General features: G+C 41.2%; 1 protein-coding gene and 1 long non-coding RNA gene across 2 annotated transcripts in view; one reads left to right on the top strand and one right to left on the bottom strand.

The window, feature by feature from the left end:
* The first annotated feature begins 970 nt into the window (after positions 1-970).
* Positions 971-19244, top strand: part of LOC124177400 (cadherin-87A) — a 164999-nt gene continuing 146725 nt past the window's right edge. The window contains exon 1 of the mRNA XM_046559730.1: positions 971-1652. Coding sequence (XP_046415686.1) covers positions 1627-1652 — 26 coding nt within the window. The 5' untranslated portion in view covers positions 971-1626. The remainder of the gene's footprint in view (positions 1653-19244) is intronic.
* LOC124177403 lies at positions 11146-12498 on the bottom strand. Its single transcript, XR_006869607.1, has 3 exons — positions 12264-12498; positions 11535-11785; positions 11146-11460 (listed from the first exon to the last, which is right to left on the bottom strand). It is a non-coding gene; the product is annotated as an uncharacterized LOC124177403 (long non-coding RNA).

The following is a 19244-nucleotide window of genomic DNA, read 5'->3' as shown; positions in this document are numbered from 1 at the left end:
TGATCCGAGGAAATATAGGCTTATTATACTGTCCTTAGATTAATTTACCAGCCAGTGTTGAGTAAAATTCGAAATTTTTATTTTTTATTCTAAAAATAAAGTGTGAAGCTTCATGAAGGATTACGCAAATGAACAGTAGCGGGCTGTTCGACGCTGTGCTATTTGTCGTTCCGACGCACCTTTCGATAAATTTTTTTATAATTTTCCCACCAATCTGTTATTTCTTTGAGTTCGCATGTGTATTATTATTATTCTGTTTCTACATTTTGTTCGCGATTATGTTGTTGAAATGAACTTTATTTTCGATTTTTATCCATTTACGGAATACAAATTGTGGGAGACGCGAAAGAGCGACACTGGAGACACGTCGTATCTTCACGGTAAAACAATGCTGATTACACATTAATATTCAGAATGTAATTTAAGCTGAAAAATCCGTAAAAAAAAACCTTGATTAACCGCCAAAAAATACGAGGCGGAACAACTGTTCACCGGTAAAAAAGGGATCGTCAATCGCTACATAAATCGCGAACGCGTTTGTTCGTTATCAACTGAAAAGCGCGCTGTGACCACGCGTTCGTTAATACCCCGAGCAAAAATCAATACGTAAAGATCTCCCGCGGGAAATACAGACAGAGATAATACAATCCCTGAACAGAGGAGGTAATATCTTTACTCGGTGTGATAAAACCCCCGTTGAACCTAATTCCTGCAATCCGCAAGACGATATTCTTGCATAAAACCACCGCAGGCTTCGCAAAAACAGTTGCATCACGCTCCTTCGCCTCGTGCCGCAGGTACGACAAACACGCTATTCCCGATTTCACGGCAGAAATAGAAGAGGGCGAAAAAGATGCGACGGCTTGGCGTCGGAAGGTTGGCGGGTTGGGGGGGGGGGGGGGGGGAGGCCGGAGGGGGGAGAAGCCTTTCCAATCCGACGGAGCGCAGCAGTTCGAGCCCTCACAGCTCGAGCGGTGCGCGCAGCTGCGAGGCTGCGTTCCCGGGCGTCCCAGTGTCTCCGTCTTCGTCTACGTTCCGCGACGTCGTTCATGGTCGTCCCTTCGAACCGGTTGATTTCGCGTTTGCCCACGGTGGCGTGAAGAACACTCCCCCGTCCGACCGACTCCACCTAGAGCGCAGTCGGCGTTTTGACAGGTTGTTTACAACCCTGCCTCTTTCTTTCTTCCCTTATCGCGCGATTCGCACGCCGCAAAGAGGAAGAACAAGTACGGTTGTCCAACTCACGTGACAAAACAGTTGAATCGTGAATTTATTTACCAGACAAACGCGAAGCACGAACATTGCACAGTGTCGCACACGTGATTGATTGATTGATTGATTGATTGTTTGTTCCTCGGTTTATCGTGAGAGTGGCTTATATTTAAATAAACGGAAAGTTTCGGGAGGGATTTGTGGTGGTTTATTCGTTCGTACGTACATCAAGGTTTAGAAAAAGTGTTGCAACAAAATAAATAAGTACATAAATAAAAGTGACGTTCAAACTTCCGGGCAACGATCCTGAGTCTACGTCATCTCGAGGTGAATGCAGTCATGTTACGTCGTCTCGACTGAGCTTCAACTCCACCTTTCAAGTGCACCGGCAGTTTGTGCCATCCGCGAGCAGCAATGTGCGCTCAAACTCAACACGCGTGGTAAGTCTAAACAGCTTGTTCACATACGTCAGAGTTCACCCACCTAAGTGTCGCATTGTATCCACGTTACGTTTTTGGCATTCGCGTTCCCACGAGAGCTCTCGGAGGAATCCCGAGACGCTCGTTCTTTATTTTCACCGTTATGCACAGTACCCGAAGCAGTAAGGCAGCGAGCGTCTTCTCGCATCTTTTCGACCGGTTTCATCGACTCGCAACAGCTCTGTTTTTTCCATCACTCTCTTAACTCTTCCCACTTGTCGCATACCTGTGCATGTTTCCTCGCTACTTGGCGATGAATTCACCATATGTTCCGTTAATTGCAGCCTCTGCTATTTATTCTACATTGCAAGGGACGAAATCGAAGAACAAAAACAGAAATAAAAAGTAGCAATCTATCCAGACGGCGTTGAGAAACACATCGAGTATTGTATCGTCACGCGTCGCGCGGTCTTTTCGTACCTGGGGCATAACGTAACGCGGCATTTATATCCTCGAGATTTAATGGCCACTGCGAGGCTGTGAAAAAGGTTCGTAGTTGTACCAAGTACCAGATCACGGATAGATGCAGAGTTGCCGCCGCTTTATAATCTACCCACTCCGTACTTTCACCTCCGCGACGGAGGCTGACGTCTGGTAAGCGACCTTGTGGCGCAAATATCTCTCCGTCTACTCACAGCTATGATGATAACAATAATACCATTGCGACGATATTCGAATAATCGGAACGGTGCCGCGGTGCGGAGAATCAGCGACGATTATAAACGCTGATCGTACGAACAGTCCGAGACGAAGATCACGTCTAGGCGGTCAGGACGGCGTGGCATAAGGCATCCTGCAGACCTCTCTGCAACGTTGTGTTATTCGTATTTTTACAGAGCAGGCCGTACGGAGTGATCCGTGATCCATCCACCCCGCGAAGGCGAACTGCCGATTTCTCCACGGCGGCGTACAATTCGCGATCAATGGGCCATACATGCCGAATGTATTATACGGGTTCAATCGGGAAGCGTACGTGCCCAATGGGCTAAACGGAGACTCGAGTGGTGCGGCTTATTGGTGCCCGCGAAACCAATGCTCGCGTGTTCTGACGTTATTTACGCGAATGAGGGTGAACGCGAGTGGATATAGATAGCTGTGTACGCCGAGGGATGGTGCAGGGTCGTTGTAATCTGATTACGGAGATTCTGGACGGCCTGCACGGGAGGGTAGAGGAGGAATTCTTCCCGTTGTTCGAGAGCTCGCTCAGCTCCTGCAACGTCTTGTTAAAATATTTTTCATGTCCTTATTCAGGGTTCGTACGCACAGGGAAAACCGGGAAACTCGGGGAATTTCTTACTGCAGGGAAAAGTCAGGGAATTTCTAATCTGACGTAGAAATAAACTCGTTCTCATACAAAGTACTAGCGATCTGAAGAGAAAAAAAAAAAAAAAATCCTACTCAAAATTTTGTTTCTTTCGTCGACGCATCACTTCATACATTCTATGTATTTTACTCAATATTTACTAAACCTTTCGTTTTTTTCCTTACGGAGAATCGCAGGCCGTTGTTTCTAAATTGATATTCACATAGTAAGTTAATTACTAGGTAATATTGAAGGTACTAGTATTAATATGTACGAAAATTTTCATTAACCAGCGGCATGTTTCTTGAAAGGTGTTACTAGAAAAATCCTATTGTATACAAGTCAGGGAATTTCAGGTTTCAAAAAAGCGTGCGATCACTGAATATTATTTTCTCTCATGTTCTCAACTCGCTCACGATATTTCCGATTTTTCGACGTTCTGTTGTATCGAATCGAGGAGTTTACCTTCAGGCTCACAATAAGATAAAATGAGTTTCTGCCGATTCAACGGTATATATTATATTCTTCGAGCCCTCTCTGCTGTGTATCTCGCATAGATTTGTTTCTTCTTCTTCAAATTTTTCAACATTATTGAATATGGTTGTACACAAGAAATTTATTGCGAGTGATGTGATCGGCTGTTACTGTTGTGTACGAATTATATGGGTAGGTTTGTACTGTTCAGTTGACGACACCTATCATTTTTCGTTCTGATGGTTTCTTTTTCAATATCTTTATTTTGTTGAATATGAAGGTTTCATACATGTATCAACGGAACTCGGTACAATTAATATCACGGTAATATGCAACTGTAAGTATATACAGTATATACGTTTGAAAATACATATAACTGCTGCAGAGCGAAGATGCAGGGATGAGTAATAAAGGTCAATCGTTCATATTTTTCCTCCAACGGAAGCACATGCCTGCGGTATCGTGTCGACGGTGATAATAATTCTTCTCTTTGTTTCATTCGTTTGTTTTATTTATATTTAATAGAATTCCAGATCCTTTCTTTACGTCCACGTAATCCTTTCGAAGAGAATTGTCAATAAATTCGAATCAAGCAACGAACGGTTATACCGGGCGTTACATACAATACCGGTATACATAATGTAATTAAAAATAAGGTCGAATATTAAGGCACGGAGCCAGACCATCTTTCTTTGAAAATTCACGCTGAGGAGGGAAATTTTGCGTCGCTGAATGCGAACCTGCGTTCAAGAATTCCCGTATATGATGCTGGGTTCAAACGACGAAGATAATCTCCGCGACGTTGGTAGGTAGGCGTACCGTAAGACGAGCGCCTAGCAGTTAATTGATCGCGTTAATTAAATTGACTGAAATTAGTTCCGCGAGCGACGCGCCGAGCCCGATACAGTGCGCTGATAATGACGTGTACGGAAGGCATGCAGCTCGAGAGAGACGTCTGTCTATTCATATTGCGTATACGTCTACGTATAATACGCTGCAACGTTACTCAAAATGGCCGCGCTTAACTCACCTGTCGTTCCGTTACCTGGGTCATCGACCACTCGCACTTGGTCGTACCTGCCTGCCTTATACCTCGGCCGCTTAACCGATACCTCCGGAGAACGTCACTTTACAAATTCATAAGTGCTCTCTGTTTCCCTTCAATCGTACTGGGTAAGCAATGGTCTGAAACACGTGGTGCGTCGCTGTTGTTGCGGTTCGACTGCCTCGACTTCAGGGTGCCCTCGGCGAATTCGAGGCTTACGCGTACATCCCCAAATACCGACGTACACGTATCTCAAACGCGAAGAAGGGCTCAAGAGCTCCGTTCTACACCCAATTCTGAACAAAAACACTCCAATCCATTTTCATTTGACGCAGAAACAAAGAAATAGCGTAGATCCTAAGAAATCGCAACAGTAAATTCGTAGAATTCATACCGTTTCTTTATTTCTGCGTCAAATGAAAATGTGTTGGAGTGTTTTTGTTCAGAATTGGGTATAGAATGGGGCTGTTGAGATCTTTTTCGCATATCAGATACGTAGACGTCGATATTTTGAGATACACACGTCAACGCGTCAACACCTCGAAATGGACCAGGGCTCTCCCTTAAACGTGTCTAGGCGTAACGTTCATTTCCGGCCGACTCTTCGCGCCTTTTATACTCTATCTCTACAAACTACATCGCTGGATGAATCGTCGTAGGTATCCGTCCGCAAGACCGAGCAGTCATACCACGGTTTTCCATCATCTTCTCAGAGTCTATCCAATAAGCCTTTCGCAAAGCTGTGAAACGTCGTAACAGTTCAATCCTCGGCTCTTTCCCAGAGGCGATGTAAATGCTTCTCATCTTATTGTTCTGGATTTTTATTTCACCGCGTTGTTATTATCATCTGACCGTTAAATTTAGGATACAAAGCTCAATGTTGTACCCAAGGTTTTCACCGAAGGGGGATACAATGTTTTAGAGCTTTTGACAAAGCCCCTGTCACATTCACGATGATCCTATAAATTCCAGATTTGTTAGACTTGCGAAGGGAATTTAATTTTGGAACTGGTCGTATACATCACCAACAAAATAATGCTCAATCGAGGGTTGGTCGATGGCTTAATGAAGGAAATTGATGACAAATCGTATATGCAATATTTCGATGTATTATGTATTTATGTATTATCCTTTGAACAGAAAATTACGTCAATTCCGATATTTCTTTTGATCAAAATTCTATATTCCCCGAACGCCTGTTCGACAGATATATTGCGTATATATTCGACAACATATTGCGTATAAAAAAAAAAAAATACCTTGCAGGTCTGAAAACTTGAAAGCTCGAAAAATGAAAAATCCTGTCATATTGTATCATTATTAATATCCCTTTTTCCTAGACACTTCACATTATATCTTGATAATTTTTATTGCTGTTGGATACCGTGTTAAAATTTACATGTGAATTGCTCATGTTTTTCAAAAATGTTGAATAAAAATCGGGGTATAACCGGCTATACAAGTTATGAATGACAAGAAAGTAAAAATAATGGAATTTTCAACCAGAAACATTTTTTTTTTTTACCGTCGATCGCTCATGAAACAATTTCTTGCGTGTCTTGATGTGTGTTACAAAGCTGCATTCCTCGGGAATTTTGAAGTACCTTGAAACACGCATGGGTGATGTGTCGACTCAGAATGAAATCATCTTTACGTCACGCAGGATGGATTCTCCGTATGAAGTTTAAATTTATCCGACATTGGATGTAGGTAGAAACGTTGGCAACAAAATCTCATTTGCACCACTATTATACGCGTATGTTGAACATCGTTTTGCAAAATCGTTGCAAGGCTCGTGTGATTAATGATATAATGGTAATCTACGGGATGTACTAATTAAATTGTTATTGCGGACAGCAAGCGGCGGTTGAAAATTTGAAAATCAATCGCTATTTTATCGGCGGGAAAAAGGTAAACTGCAATGCCAACTTGGCTTGAAAATTTGTTGAAATTTTCAACGATAAACATATTTTTCGCTAATTGATAAAGGTGGTGCAGTCTGGTTTTTGTTGTAACTATACAGCGCCGCATGAATAGAATCTCATATACAAGCGCGAACAGTTCGCGCGCCTTGCGTTAATTAACGCGTTGTTTAATTACAAGAACTATGTAACCCGTTCCGTGTGTACAAATATATTATATACGTATATAATATTACTACTGTGCGTGTCGTATAGTTGGAGCACCTAATTTATACTATATAGCGCAATAATTGGGATCATCCTATAAATGGAATCCATACTTTTTCGACACCGGAAGGAAATACCCACTTGGTTACGATTGCAAATTACGACATCCTTCGAAAGAGTGTTTTTTTTTTGTTTTATTAGCATTGTACTATCAACATTTTTTCACGGATTGATCAACAAAGTATTTTCGGTTGAGATGGCAAAAGTTAGAGGACACTTTCCGATGGATATTTCGGTCTGCTACAACTAATCGAATGCTAGTTTTTACGGTTTATCTAACAAAACTTCCGTGTATTGATTTAGTGAGGAAATTTTTCTCAACCAGCAACAACGACAACGAAACAAGAACGTTTCCGAGTATACTTAGCCATCGGAAAAGTGAAAGTATCAAGAAAAAAATACTCGTTTACCGCGAGTATCCGTATGTATTATTTTGATTTTTATTAGTCCTCCAGTTTGAAAAATATAGTATTATTGATAAAGTACTGCCAGAAGAAAGTCTGTCGTTTAAATGAAGTTTAACGGTTTTTTTTTTGTATACAAGTGTTTCTTCGATGCCAAAGTTATTAATGTTACAAAAAGTATTTCTTTCCTCATCAAATTCATTCGCGTAAAATTCAACATTTTTTTTTTTTGCTCTTTTAATCATGTTTAACTCAACACCTCAGTATTTACTTACAAGCAGGTTATTCAGTCATACAGTAATTTCTCTGGTGGCAACAGTAAAAATTTTACCTAGCAGTTATCAGGTACCTACAACGTTTGAAAACGGTCAAAGCTAGACGTTTGTCTCTGACTCGGCCCAAGTAACGGCACTCGTTGCCATACCTGGTTGTAATATTGCATGACGTAGACAGTGTGCCGTAACAACGAGGCGAGTTATATGTGTCGTGGTGGAATTTATAGTCGTGACTTAAAAACCTAACAACAACAACAACATTGATAATAATCAACGGACATTTTTTCACAGCTTCGCGTGGCTCCTCTATGTTGTAACTTTCTTTTTGTACCTTCTAATACCTGGTGTGCCGTTAATTAGCGCGCGTATTATGTCGTCGTATTTTCACTCCGAAAGGTGTGAGAAAAAGAATACAACATATATCTATTGCCTAGTGTATGTTTTTTAAATATGTTATCCGGCCATTCATGAGCATTCGCCATGAACCGTGCAGTCGTTGCAGGTTTTTCGTTGAACAGAAGTCAATATTTATCGCTCAATCGTAATCAGTTTCAAGGTACCTGTGACGATTTTTTTTTTAACAATGAAAAATAATCATATTTTGGAAAAAAAAGTCTGTTCCAAGCATTCTTAGTTTCATTTCTATATGTACGATTCGTGTGTAAAGCAAATTGTGGTTTATATTGTATACGTACATTTCGTTGCCAGTAAAATTGCAAATCAGTACGATTTGGTGCAGATATAAGATAAACTCTTGTTTGACGCATCGCAGTGTTTCAATAAATTTCGCCGAATTTTGTCTGTTCATGCACGATCCTGTTTTTTTTTTTTTTTTTTTTGGTTTGGAAACTATTAAAAATGTGGCCAATATGAGACAATAAATATCTTCGAAATGGACAACCAAAGAATCATGAAAACGTTTAACGATCATTTCAAATGCGTGTAAAAAAAATTGAGGTATCGAATTCGCGAAGATACTTCACAGCGGTGTCGCTGATCCGACCCGTTATTAATTTTCTTTCGGCACGACACCGACGATGACGACGACGAGTCGGGAATTCCTTGGGATTCTCCGGGAGAGATGGAGCGGTTGCGTTGCCCTTTACATGCCGGAGACTGTATTCAACAACGAACTTACGGAGCTTCAGGACTCATTCAAGTCAGAGATTGATGGCTCCGTAATGGTTCTCTCACCACTTCCCGTTTCCCTCTTTCTGTTAACCCAGCGGCGTCCGAAATCCTTTAAGTACTGTGCCATCCTGTCCGGACGAAATACGAACTTCGGTACTGGCTAAATACTTTGTACACGATAAAGTTGAAACTCCGATTAAGTTAATGTAAATAAATACATATTTCAGGCGATGTGTGAATTAACGCGCAGTTGTTATTTATTACTCAAATTTGAGAGGTTGTTGCTGATCTGTCAATTAGTGGTAATACCCCTCCCCCAAATTTTGAAAATTTAATGGAAAATTAAAACGAGACTTAGCCAGCAGCAGCCAAACGTTCTGATGTTCTTTGGAATAAGGTAGTGAAGTCCGAAAATCAGAATGTTGTAAAATACCTTCAACTCGTAATGCTTTTATAGAATTACGAGGACGAAACTGCGTGTGAAAGTGAAAGTGCGTTTTTCGATTTCCAAAAAGTTTAACACGTTTGGCTGCTAACTCTGGCTGCTAGTTTCAGCTTCGGAAATTAAATATAGTACATTACACAAGAATTAATTTTTTTGTCGTTGTTGTGGATATGAAGATGATATTTAGAAGGAATATAAGTATCCGACGGTGGTATAAAGGAAAAAAGGAAATTACCCACTCACATTTTTATGCATAATATAATTAGCAGCATACTCGACTTTAGTGATTTTGAACGTCGTGACTCAACTGGGAGGGAGATTTGTGACAGATGTAAAACGCGGTGAGAGCCGGATCCGTGAGGATGAGTGGAAAGGAGGTAGATGGAGCGAACGCGAGTCCTGAGCGAAACGGGAAACCCGTTAATTGGGAGTAATTTCTGGGGTAAAATAATACACGAGCTAATTGCGTAACGCGAAAACGAGGTCGACTGGTTCCACCAGTGTATATGCCTAGTGCCTGCCTTCACTTATTCTTGGCAGTAAACTCTCGGCTCGTAGTCGTGTCTGGTGCCCTTCTGCTGCAGGGGTGCATCGGGCGTAAAGTGGATATCCATTGTTCCGTATACGGCGATTACGTCTCATCGACCTAATAATATATAATTCTTATTTCCGATAGGGTGAATTTCTCCGCAAACTCAATTCAGGGGGATTATTGCGTTTCAGATTCGTTGAATTACGTCCCCATTTTATATACTTTATCGGATTTTCACTGCAGGTTTACATGATATTTCTTTCTTTTGTTACTTTTATAAGTACTTATATGTATACTCATCCTTTGAGATTGTTGTATTGTTTTTATCAAGTTTTATTTCGCAATCAAGATTCTCGATTCCATTTCGTCGCTTCATCGTATTGTGCTTTATTCGCTAAGCTTATAAGATCGGCTTTCTATTATGTGAAATGAGTTTTTAATTGTTTAAAACGGAGTAACAAGAGATGGGCATGTTTCTTGTTGTTGTTTTTTTTTTAATCTTCAAATCGCGATCAATCAGATTTTGGATCAAAAAGAGAAAAATATTCAGTGTGTCATGTTAAGAAATGAATTTGAAGTTCAATACTTATTACCTATCCTTTCTTTTTTCTTCCGAATGAGACACGCCTTTCACTTTCTCTTATCTGCAGTACCTACATTAGTTTGATATAGTATCTAATGAGGCTATTAAAAGATAATTACTTATATAGGCAGCCATTCCCGAAGTTACGCTACAACCGAATTAGGGTCTGATCTGCGACAGTGATTGATATTTGCAAACACTTTGACACCTAGGATGCTTTGATTACTAGGTCTGTTTTAATTTAAATAATCAATTTTTGCTTGCATCTAAAAACGTCATTATTACGATTTGGTTATTTTCTCTCTTTTGCTACCCACATTTCACCATTGGTTCAGAAAAAAAATCAATATTTATGTATTAGCTGGGGTAAAATGCGATAAAACTCCGATCACATGTAGTTAATTAGCCATAAGTCTCCGCTATTCATGTGGAATGTTTAAAAGCACATTCAAATCGCAATAAATTCAATAAAATCGATGAAATTTCACCTTGTGGGTATAATATTTGAGTCGCATGTATACGCAGTACATACTGTTATGAAATGTTTCATGTGCCATGAAACGGAGGGGATTAATGATTTTGTGGCCTTGGAGATGCCACATAAACGGGGAATGAAAATCCTTTTCATCCTACACGCAACACTGCAATCGATTGAACGGCGTTCGAATTACGTTTGCAACTCATGCTCATTGCATATTTTATTCTTACGGAGTTACTTAAGGTCCTTTGTTGACATTTTACCTTCAGTAATTTTTCAAAGAGTAGATTTATCATAAAATGATAGGAGAACTTAGTAGTAGAGCGTTGAATTCCCTATAACAATACGTTCTCGTCTTATCAGTACACTAATGCGTTGACAAGTTATAACATTCCACAGTTTCAAAAACATTTTTCCCATGCTATTTATACGTTAAGCTCGTAGGATCGTCAATAATTACAAATTGCCTGAAGATGATTGGCCGTAGCCGATCGAAACGTCGCAACCATTTAAATAATCAATAAAAATATATTTTACCATGACCAACTTCGACGAATCATTTTTAATATATGTATATGTACTTGTGAAACACATTTTCCAATTGAACCATTCGGTCGGTTGAAACCGCAATGCGTTTTTTAAATTGGGACATCCCGTGCACATGTATATATACATTATTTTTTCTCAATCCTTGATCAACCGAAATCGTCGAGCATTAAGTTTACCGCAGTATCTTGATCAGAAGTAAAACATCCGCGTCATGGTTGCGGTCTTCATCGGTCACCAGGGCCAACTTTACGAGCCGTAAAGTGTCGCGAAGGAGTGGAGTTGAAGTTAAATTAGGGTGTCGGTACCACAAGCCATTTGTAAGCTCGTAGACATCCGAGGAGCTGGAGCCTGACTCTGGAGGCTGAAATGGTATCACCTTCAACGTATATACGCGTGCAATTAAGTCCCACTTGAGCACCCTGAATTTCTACGAACCTACGAATATGCCCACACATACGAGGACTTTACACGTGTAAGACGCGTGCATGCATGTGCCACTCGAGAGGAGGTTCAGCAGGTTGAACCTGGACGACGGTCCTTAGAGGACGCGTAACCTTCCGCCTTCTCGAATGGAAATCGGCTTACGGCGGTCCCTGTAGGATCGATGTTGGCGTTCAGCAAATACTTGGTCGACCCGTCGGTGGCGGCTTGGGACTTCCGACATTTCCCGCCGCCCAAAACTCCACCTTAGAAGTGTTGGAATGAAAAGTGGCGATTTAAGCCGTGCCGAAACCGTTTCCTCATCCATGCTAGTACAACGTAGTATACGATTGCAGAGATTTCCGAATTCTGACTCTTAATTATTTTAAATTTCATTTGCGGAAAGTCTGTTTGGCGAAATACCCACTTTTAATGTAACTGCCGTGATCACGTTAACAGTAAGAGTCTGATTCGAGTAGGGCCTTAGAGTTTCGATCACATTGAAGTTAGGAACGTTATCGTAACGATTCGTGCCGAAGAAAAGCTGTTACTTTGCGATTTTGGAATCGTCTGAAATTCATTAAATCTTAATATAACGAACCACACTCATATTTCAAAAACTTAGTTCCTTTAAAATCATCGCAAAATAAGAAAGATAGTGATTTTTTCCCAATGTTTCGCTACGATAACGTCACTAACTCAAACCTCATAAGTTTCGCGGGTACAGGTTTACCTTATACCTACCTTGCTCCGAAGAACGCAGACGTTGTCCGAAATTATCACGTACGCAGTACCCGCAGCGACTGAGAGCAATACAGTTGAAACGGTAGGTTTTCGCCCCGAAGCGAGAGGGCGAAAATTAATGAGTAAAGAATCACTTAACAACGTCATCAGACTTGCCCCTGGGTGACTAATTACCCTTCTTAGCTTCGCGTTCTCCTCCGCAACGTCCAAATAACAACCTGCAGAGCTGTGTAATTTGCACTCACCCGCCCGTACGTGTATATATATATATATATATATATATGTGCGTTGAACGAACGAAATACAAGATTCTGCACATCCTCGGCGGCAGGAGGCTACCCTCGAGCGTTGCAGTGTCTCGTAAAATTGCGTACAGTCTACGTGCAGAGAATCTTGAATCGATACATCCACCTCGCGCAAAAATGACTCGAGATCTTGGTTACGCGTCTCTATAAGGTGGGCTTTATGTACCCTCTGCAAATCCTCCAAGACTCGATACCGAAGCTGATATACGCGTGAAGCGTGTGGCTCGAGATTAACGTGCATGAACGCCTCACGCGCAGATCATATAGCGCGGAATACCCGGATATTTCAGTAAATTTTCACGTTATGCCGCTCCGCATACGTCGTCGATATATCTATCCGATTCATTCGAATATAATTTGACTGGCTGATGATAATAATATTTTCTTACATTTGAGAAATTGGTTTTTTCCGTACAAAATTATAAACTTGGCTCGTGCACTTTTACTTCTCGATATACTATCTTATTATATACACACGCGATACGGTGTCCAACGAGGCGTTGAACCGTTCAGATATATTACGGGATATTGGCAAGGAACCGGTAATAGAGGGCTCGGCCAACTGCGACGGTCAATATCTGACCGGTAAATGCATTTCACGCTTTGTGGAACAGAAGAAAGCAAAGGAGAATTTCTCTTTGTCCGTCATAAATGTACCTGTATCTGTAATAGACACTTTTCCTCGCTACTGATGCAGCAGCTCGAGACCATCTAGACTGGACTAGTTTGCGTAATCGAATTTGATTTACGACTCCTTCATACTCCCGTGAGATTCATCCGTGGTGGTTATCAGGATTCTCTGTGCCACGCTGGCTGGTGCAGCCTGCATGAAAGTGAAGTACACGATCTAGTGAACGTTATTACTTGAGAGACGGTATAAGAGAAGTACGAGGCTGAACGGGGTACCATTGTGTTTAATTCTTTCCTCTCACGTCTCGGCTTCGACCGCCTTATATTCGACGATGCTGTATATGTATATACTCTTCTAGCAACGTCTTGCTTTCTCTTTTTTCCATTCCCCCTCCAATTGTCTTTTCTCTCCTAATTATTTCCCGCGCCCTGTTATTGCCATAGGAAAGGATTCATCGTACACCTCTCGTCCGGGAGATCTTTAACTTACAGGCAGACGCGACTCGCGATTGCTAAGATTGAATTGCCTCGGTGATAGAATAAGAGCAAGAAACGAATCGACGAAAGTGAACAGAAATTTACAAATTGCAATTTTTCTTCGAATATTTGACAATTCTCTGCAGAGTAATGTTATTTTTTTTCTTCTTCTTTTAAACTAAAACACGAGAAACATTTTCGAGTAGTCTCGAACACTCCTTTCGACATCTGTTGTCAAAGATGAGCATTTGTAACGCTATGACTATGCAAAAATGATATTTTATCCGCGTTTCTGAAAGTCAAAGTTTAACCAACCTCCATATCTTGCGTTTTCTTGTATATTACTCCATACTCCGTGCATCCACTTCATAAAACTCTGTCTATAATTACACGAAGTACGTATCGTGAAATAAAATATACGTCGACGCACCTTGAACCTGTGTACTGGGTATGCGTAGTAACGTGCAGGAAACGGTGGGTAAACGCATAAAACCATGTTCATTATTCCATGGAAAATGTGGTTGTAGTCCCCATCTGCGGTCCCTCGTCGAGTAGATCCCTCCCTCCCCCTCGGCGCTCACCCCCTTGCCGCTCTCTTCGCTCTTTGCTTTTCGCCTGAATGCAAACGTTTGTTATACCTACCTGAATACGTACTCGCATACCTACGTATGTACGTGTGTATAGAAATGCAATATCGTGTATACCTGTATTACGCAACGCGTTCAGAATCTATGCATATACATACAGAGGGGAAGAGTCAAGGCTTAGGTCCTAAACAAACCAGCCTAGGTTGAATTTCATTACAGCGATCACCCCCACTAAGCTGTAGGGGAGACGGGTCCTAGTTATCACAAGGTCCATATCTATGCATGCCGCCAGATATCGGAACGATTGAACTTGTAGTTCAATGTTTGAAACAAACGAATTCTGCTAATTACATTATCGCATCATAGGCGACCTCGCAGTCATTGAAAAGCTGAAATTGAACCTGATAACTAATTATTTATACTTACATGTAACTGGGAATCTGAGAATTTTCACTTGTGTTTTAAAGTTTCAGAGCATATCCGGGAAAAGTAAAGAATCGGTGATATTTTTCCACACTTTTTATAACTATAGTCGTACTTTCACTTTGTTGTTGGTTAAAACAATGATTGTTCCCAGTTTAATAAGAAATGGAATAACTCGTTCGGAATACCATATAAGGTGTTTGTACCTAATAGGGGTTTTTATTTGTTTGGGCGCCAGTTTTTTCTCTCGACGACGACGCGCCGTTTGGTCGTCAATTGTAATTCGGGTCGGTTGTTTTCTGTGAAAGTTGTATCCCTGCGGAAGAGTTTTTATTTTATCATCGAACGAGGAGGCAAAACTATCGTATTCTTAATAGGAAAAATGGCACGTCCTCCGCTGTTTGGGAAAAATCGTGAAATCTTTGTCGACGATATAGTTTTCGTTCGACATTGTCGCAAGTATATCAAGTTTTCAGTTTGTACATATACATATAACATTAGTCATCATTCATTTTTCTTATCGAAAGACAGCAGTTTCACATCCTTTTACGATCCAGTTCGTCGTCAGCCTGCATCCGTGCTGCATTTCATGTTACAGATAAGACAAACACGGATAAACATTGTTGGTGATGTGAGCCAAATTGTTCCAAGTTCTATCGACGAGAAATTTCAGCCGTTACCCGAAACTGTACTAAATCACTTGGCGCGAGACGGCGAGGGGGTGAAAATACTTGAATGCACACGGTGGGATCTTACTAATCATTGACTTAACCTCGTGTACAAATTGTATCACGCATTTAGGCGCACCTGCCTTCGCGCCGCACACATTATGTACATTACAGGTTCGCTCACACGGTATAACTTGCGTAACTTCGGCACTGCCCGAGTGTAAGGGAATCGGCGTTTACGCCGGATCAGGCATTTAAATGCATTGGCGCCTAAAACCGACTGATCCGTGCAAAAGGGTTTCAGCGATTCGCCAAGCGAGCTGGGCTTTATAAACCTCTCCGCGTGCTGGTTCAACTTTGAGCGCGTCAACAGTGAACGACGGTCACGAAAGGCTTCAACTTTGAACCCGAGACCCCGAAGAGTACAGGTTCAGGTCGTACGTATGACAGGGTTCGTACCCATAGGGAAAAGTTGGAAAAATAAAGCTGGAATTTTGAGTCTGTCGAAGAAATAAACTCGTTCTTGTACAAAGTGCTGTCGATCTTAGGACAAAAAAGATTGCACTTAAAATTTCGTTTCGTCGCACCGCTTCATACATTCTGTGTATATTGTTTAATACCAAATCTTCTTACGTTTTTTTCTTATGGAAAATCGCGGGCTATTGTTTGTAAATTAATAGTAAGGCAGTAAGATAGTTACTAGGTAAAATTAAAGATAACAATATGAATGTGTTAAAGAAAATCTGAATAGGCATCGTATTTCTTGAAAGGTTACCGAAGAAAGTCTTATTTTCAGGCTGGAATGTCTGGAAAAGTCGGGGAATTTCACATTCCAAAAACGTGCGAACCCTGTATGACCTCGTCAATTATTGCTTATAATATGACGGGCAGTCAGTTCCTGAAGTTCTTCAGACGATGATTCCTGCAAATTAGTTGTTCATTTGTCAAATGCCAGAATTAGCAGTGAAAAATTCATGGCCATTCCGACGAAGTTGAGAAGCGAGCAATGCTGCGCCATTCCTGCATTTGAAAGTTATACTCGACGGCTTGATCCACCTCTACGTATAATTCGGTTTATATGGCATGGAGGTAAAAATGGACCACAGCACCGACACGCCGGCGGCGTCGAAATTGCACTACTACTCATACGTATACATGAAAAGATAATTGACAACGCGGAGCTTCTGCTAATTGAAAGTCTATCCAATTTAAAGTAGATTAACCGACGCTTGTGCATGACGTCTCATCCCACGCTCCAAGCTCATTGCTGTTGCCGCTGCTGAGTTTTTTCCTATTGCCAGGGATAAAACTCCCTTGAAATGGCCAATAACGTACGCCGTCGTTCTAATTTGGCGGTAGTCGAACCAACGCTCCGGGGAATCCTATATTTTCGGGATGATCGATTAGCACCGATCCATTTGACGTTGCGGGTGCGTTGCAGCCGATGTAATGTTACCAGCTTATATACGTTATACTTTTGAGTCTTAGATATGTAGATGTCCAGCAAGATATTTCAGATTCATATGCGTTCGTTTTTACTCTCACGATTAGCTAATGATGTTTATCTCGGTGCATCGCTAACGCTGCTGCTTATTCGCCAAGATTTTGATATCCTCTGTCAGCGATTAAACAACGTTTAAGATTCGTGTGCGTGATTATTATAAGTTTCGTGATAATAAACAGAAGAAAATTAATCTTTGTCAAGAAAGTTTGATTTTACCGTTAGGAGAATGCTATTTCAAAAATTAAGGAACGTAATGTTTTTTATTAACTGAATATCAAAATCGTAGATATTCTAAATTTTTGAAACATAATAGGTAGTTGTAATTAAAGTGAATCAGTAGAATGCACAAAGAGTATTTGTTCCGGTTTTTTATTATCTGAATAATTGAAATCAGATTTTCTTCAATTTTGAAATAACACTCTCCTGGTTGCAAAATCAAACTTTTACGAAGGATAGTAATTTTCATCTACTAGTGTCACTTAACATACCAATAATCACGTACACAAATCCCAGGTACAAAATCTCTGCAGACTTGTGCTAGAGAAATTATTAAATCGTACAATGCAATACTACAAAAGCAAACCTTAAGGGGGGTGTATATATTTTTACATTGTTTTGATGCATGACAAATTAAAAAATAATGAATTCAACCCAGACCATTCGATATCATAGACTACTTCAACTGTCTTTTGTTTGATTCTTTTTGCAGGGATCTCTGAGTATTACTGATTTCGCCTAAATTTCAAATCGATTAAAACACGGCTGAAGTCTATCTATCACTATATCTACAAGATCCGGAGATATTCTATTGCGCAGTATTTGATAAGCTTGAAATCAGTAGTTGTTGACTACGTAATAAATAAAGAAAAATGACCAAAAAAATCTCTTGCCATTTCGATCACCGTGAAAAACTGTATACAAACTTTATTGAAAATTGAATTGGTTGTTCGGTTCGAACAACAACGGAGTTTTGAATAGCGTACTTTTTCATTTTTTTCGATCAGCACTTCGACGTTGAAAAACTACATTTTTCGCTCCATCGAATCGGCTCGGTTACTGCAAGCATCATCGATACGCTGCGTGCAGTAACGTCTACTACTCCTATTACACTCATCCAACGTGTAAAGGAAACATTATTATTACCATGGATAGTGTATATTTTGCCTACGGTTGTAAGTCCTCGATGTATACGCGCTCGTGCCATTTCCCTGATTTCCGTGAATAACCTCCGGGAGATTTTATACCTTTTTCCTTCTTCCTTTTTTCCCCCCTCTTTTTTGCCTACTCGCCGCCGCCTGCAGCCGTCAGTTACCGTTCGACTCAAATATATAACGTCGGAATCAAAAATACGTGGACGGTGGATTTGCATGCGGGTTGAATTCTAATGGAACGCTGAAATTGGATCAAAGGTTAAGAAGGTTCCGACGATTGAGTTTCGCGGATGTTCGCCTGGTTAAAATGCTGCGGGGGCCTTCGAGATCCTACCTGGGGGCGGAATGGAAAGGAACAGAAGAGGCAGCGGCGGGGAGGGTAAGGGAGGGGCACCGGATTGACTTATACCTACCGTCCCCAGTCATCCCCCGCTCGCGACTCATTGAACAACCCGAAGCATCGACCTCGTGGCTTCCGATGTTACCTAGTTACCGGCACTGGAGCATGCGAGAAGGGGTCAGGAGGATTTTATCCCGGAGCCGGAGGGGCGCCGATGCGGACTCTTCTTCTTCTTCTTCTTCTTATTCCTCTTATTCCTCTTCTTATTCTTATTCCTATTCCACTTCTTCTTCTTCTCCTCTTCCTTTTCCTTCTCCCTCCTTGAATTGCACGAGGCCTTCACGGGTGGTAAATGAGAATGATAATGGGGTGATCAAAAAGGGGCAGGTATCAACGGTGGGGTGAAACATGGCGGCAGGTGAAGCAGGCAAGTCGGGAATAAAGTGAGGGAGGATATGTATATATATATATATAAGGTGGGTCTAGCTCGCGGATTTCTCGCCGTTGCAGGCTAGGCTGCGGTGGAGGCAGTGGTCCGAATTCGCCAAAGGCCGAAAGAATAATAGTCGAAGAAATAGCGGCGATAACTTCTGCTCTGTCGAACGGGAAAAGTCTTGTTTTTGTACTTTGGTTCTTCGATTCGGTTCCTAAATTCGCGGTTCTGTTCTCTTTTTCTTCATCTTCTTCTTCTTCTTTGTTTTTACACACCTCCTCGCACTTCTATATGAGTACTTTCACCCCTCAGACAGTTTATTATTTCAGCATCGCGTTTCGCCCAGCCCCGTATCCACTCGACTTTAACCAACTCGAATTGATCAATCCATGAAAACCGTCGTCGGAGAGCTCTACCGCACGATCGGTCTTACTAGCCTGTAGAAAATGTAGCCTCACGCTTT

The sequence above is a fragment of the Neodiprion fabricii genome, chromosome 3 (assembly GCF_021155785.1).
Source record: "Neodiprion fabricii isolate iyNeoFabr1 chromosome 3, iyNeoFabr1.1, whole genome shotgun sequence".
NCBI lineage: Eukaryota > Metazoa > Arthropoda > Insecta > Hymenoptera > Diprionidae > Neodiprion > Neodiprion fabricii.
Note: the sequence above shows the minus strand (reverse complement) of the source record. Positions and strands in the feature narration are given on the sequence as shown.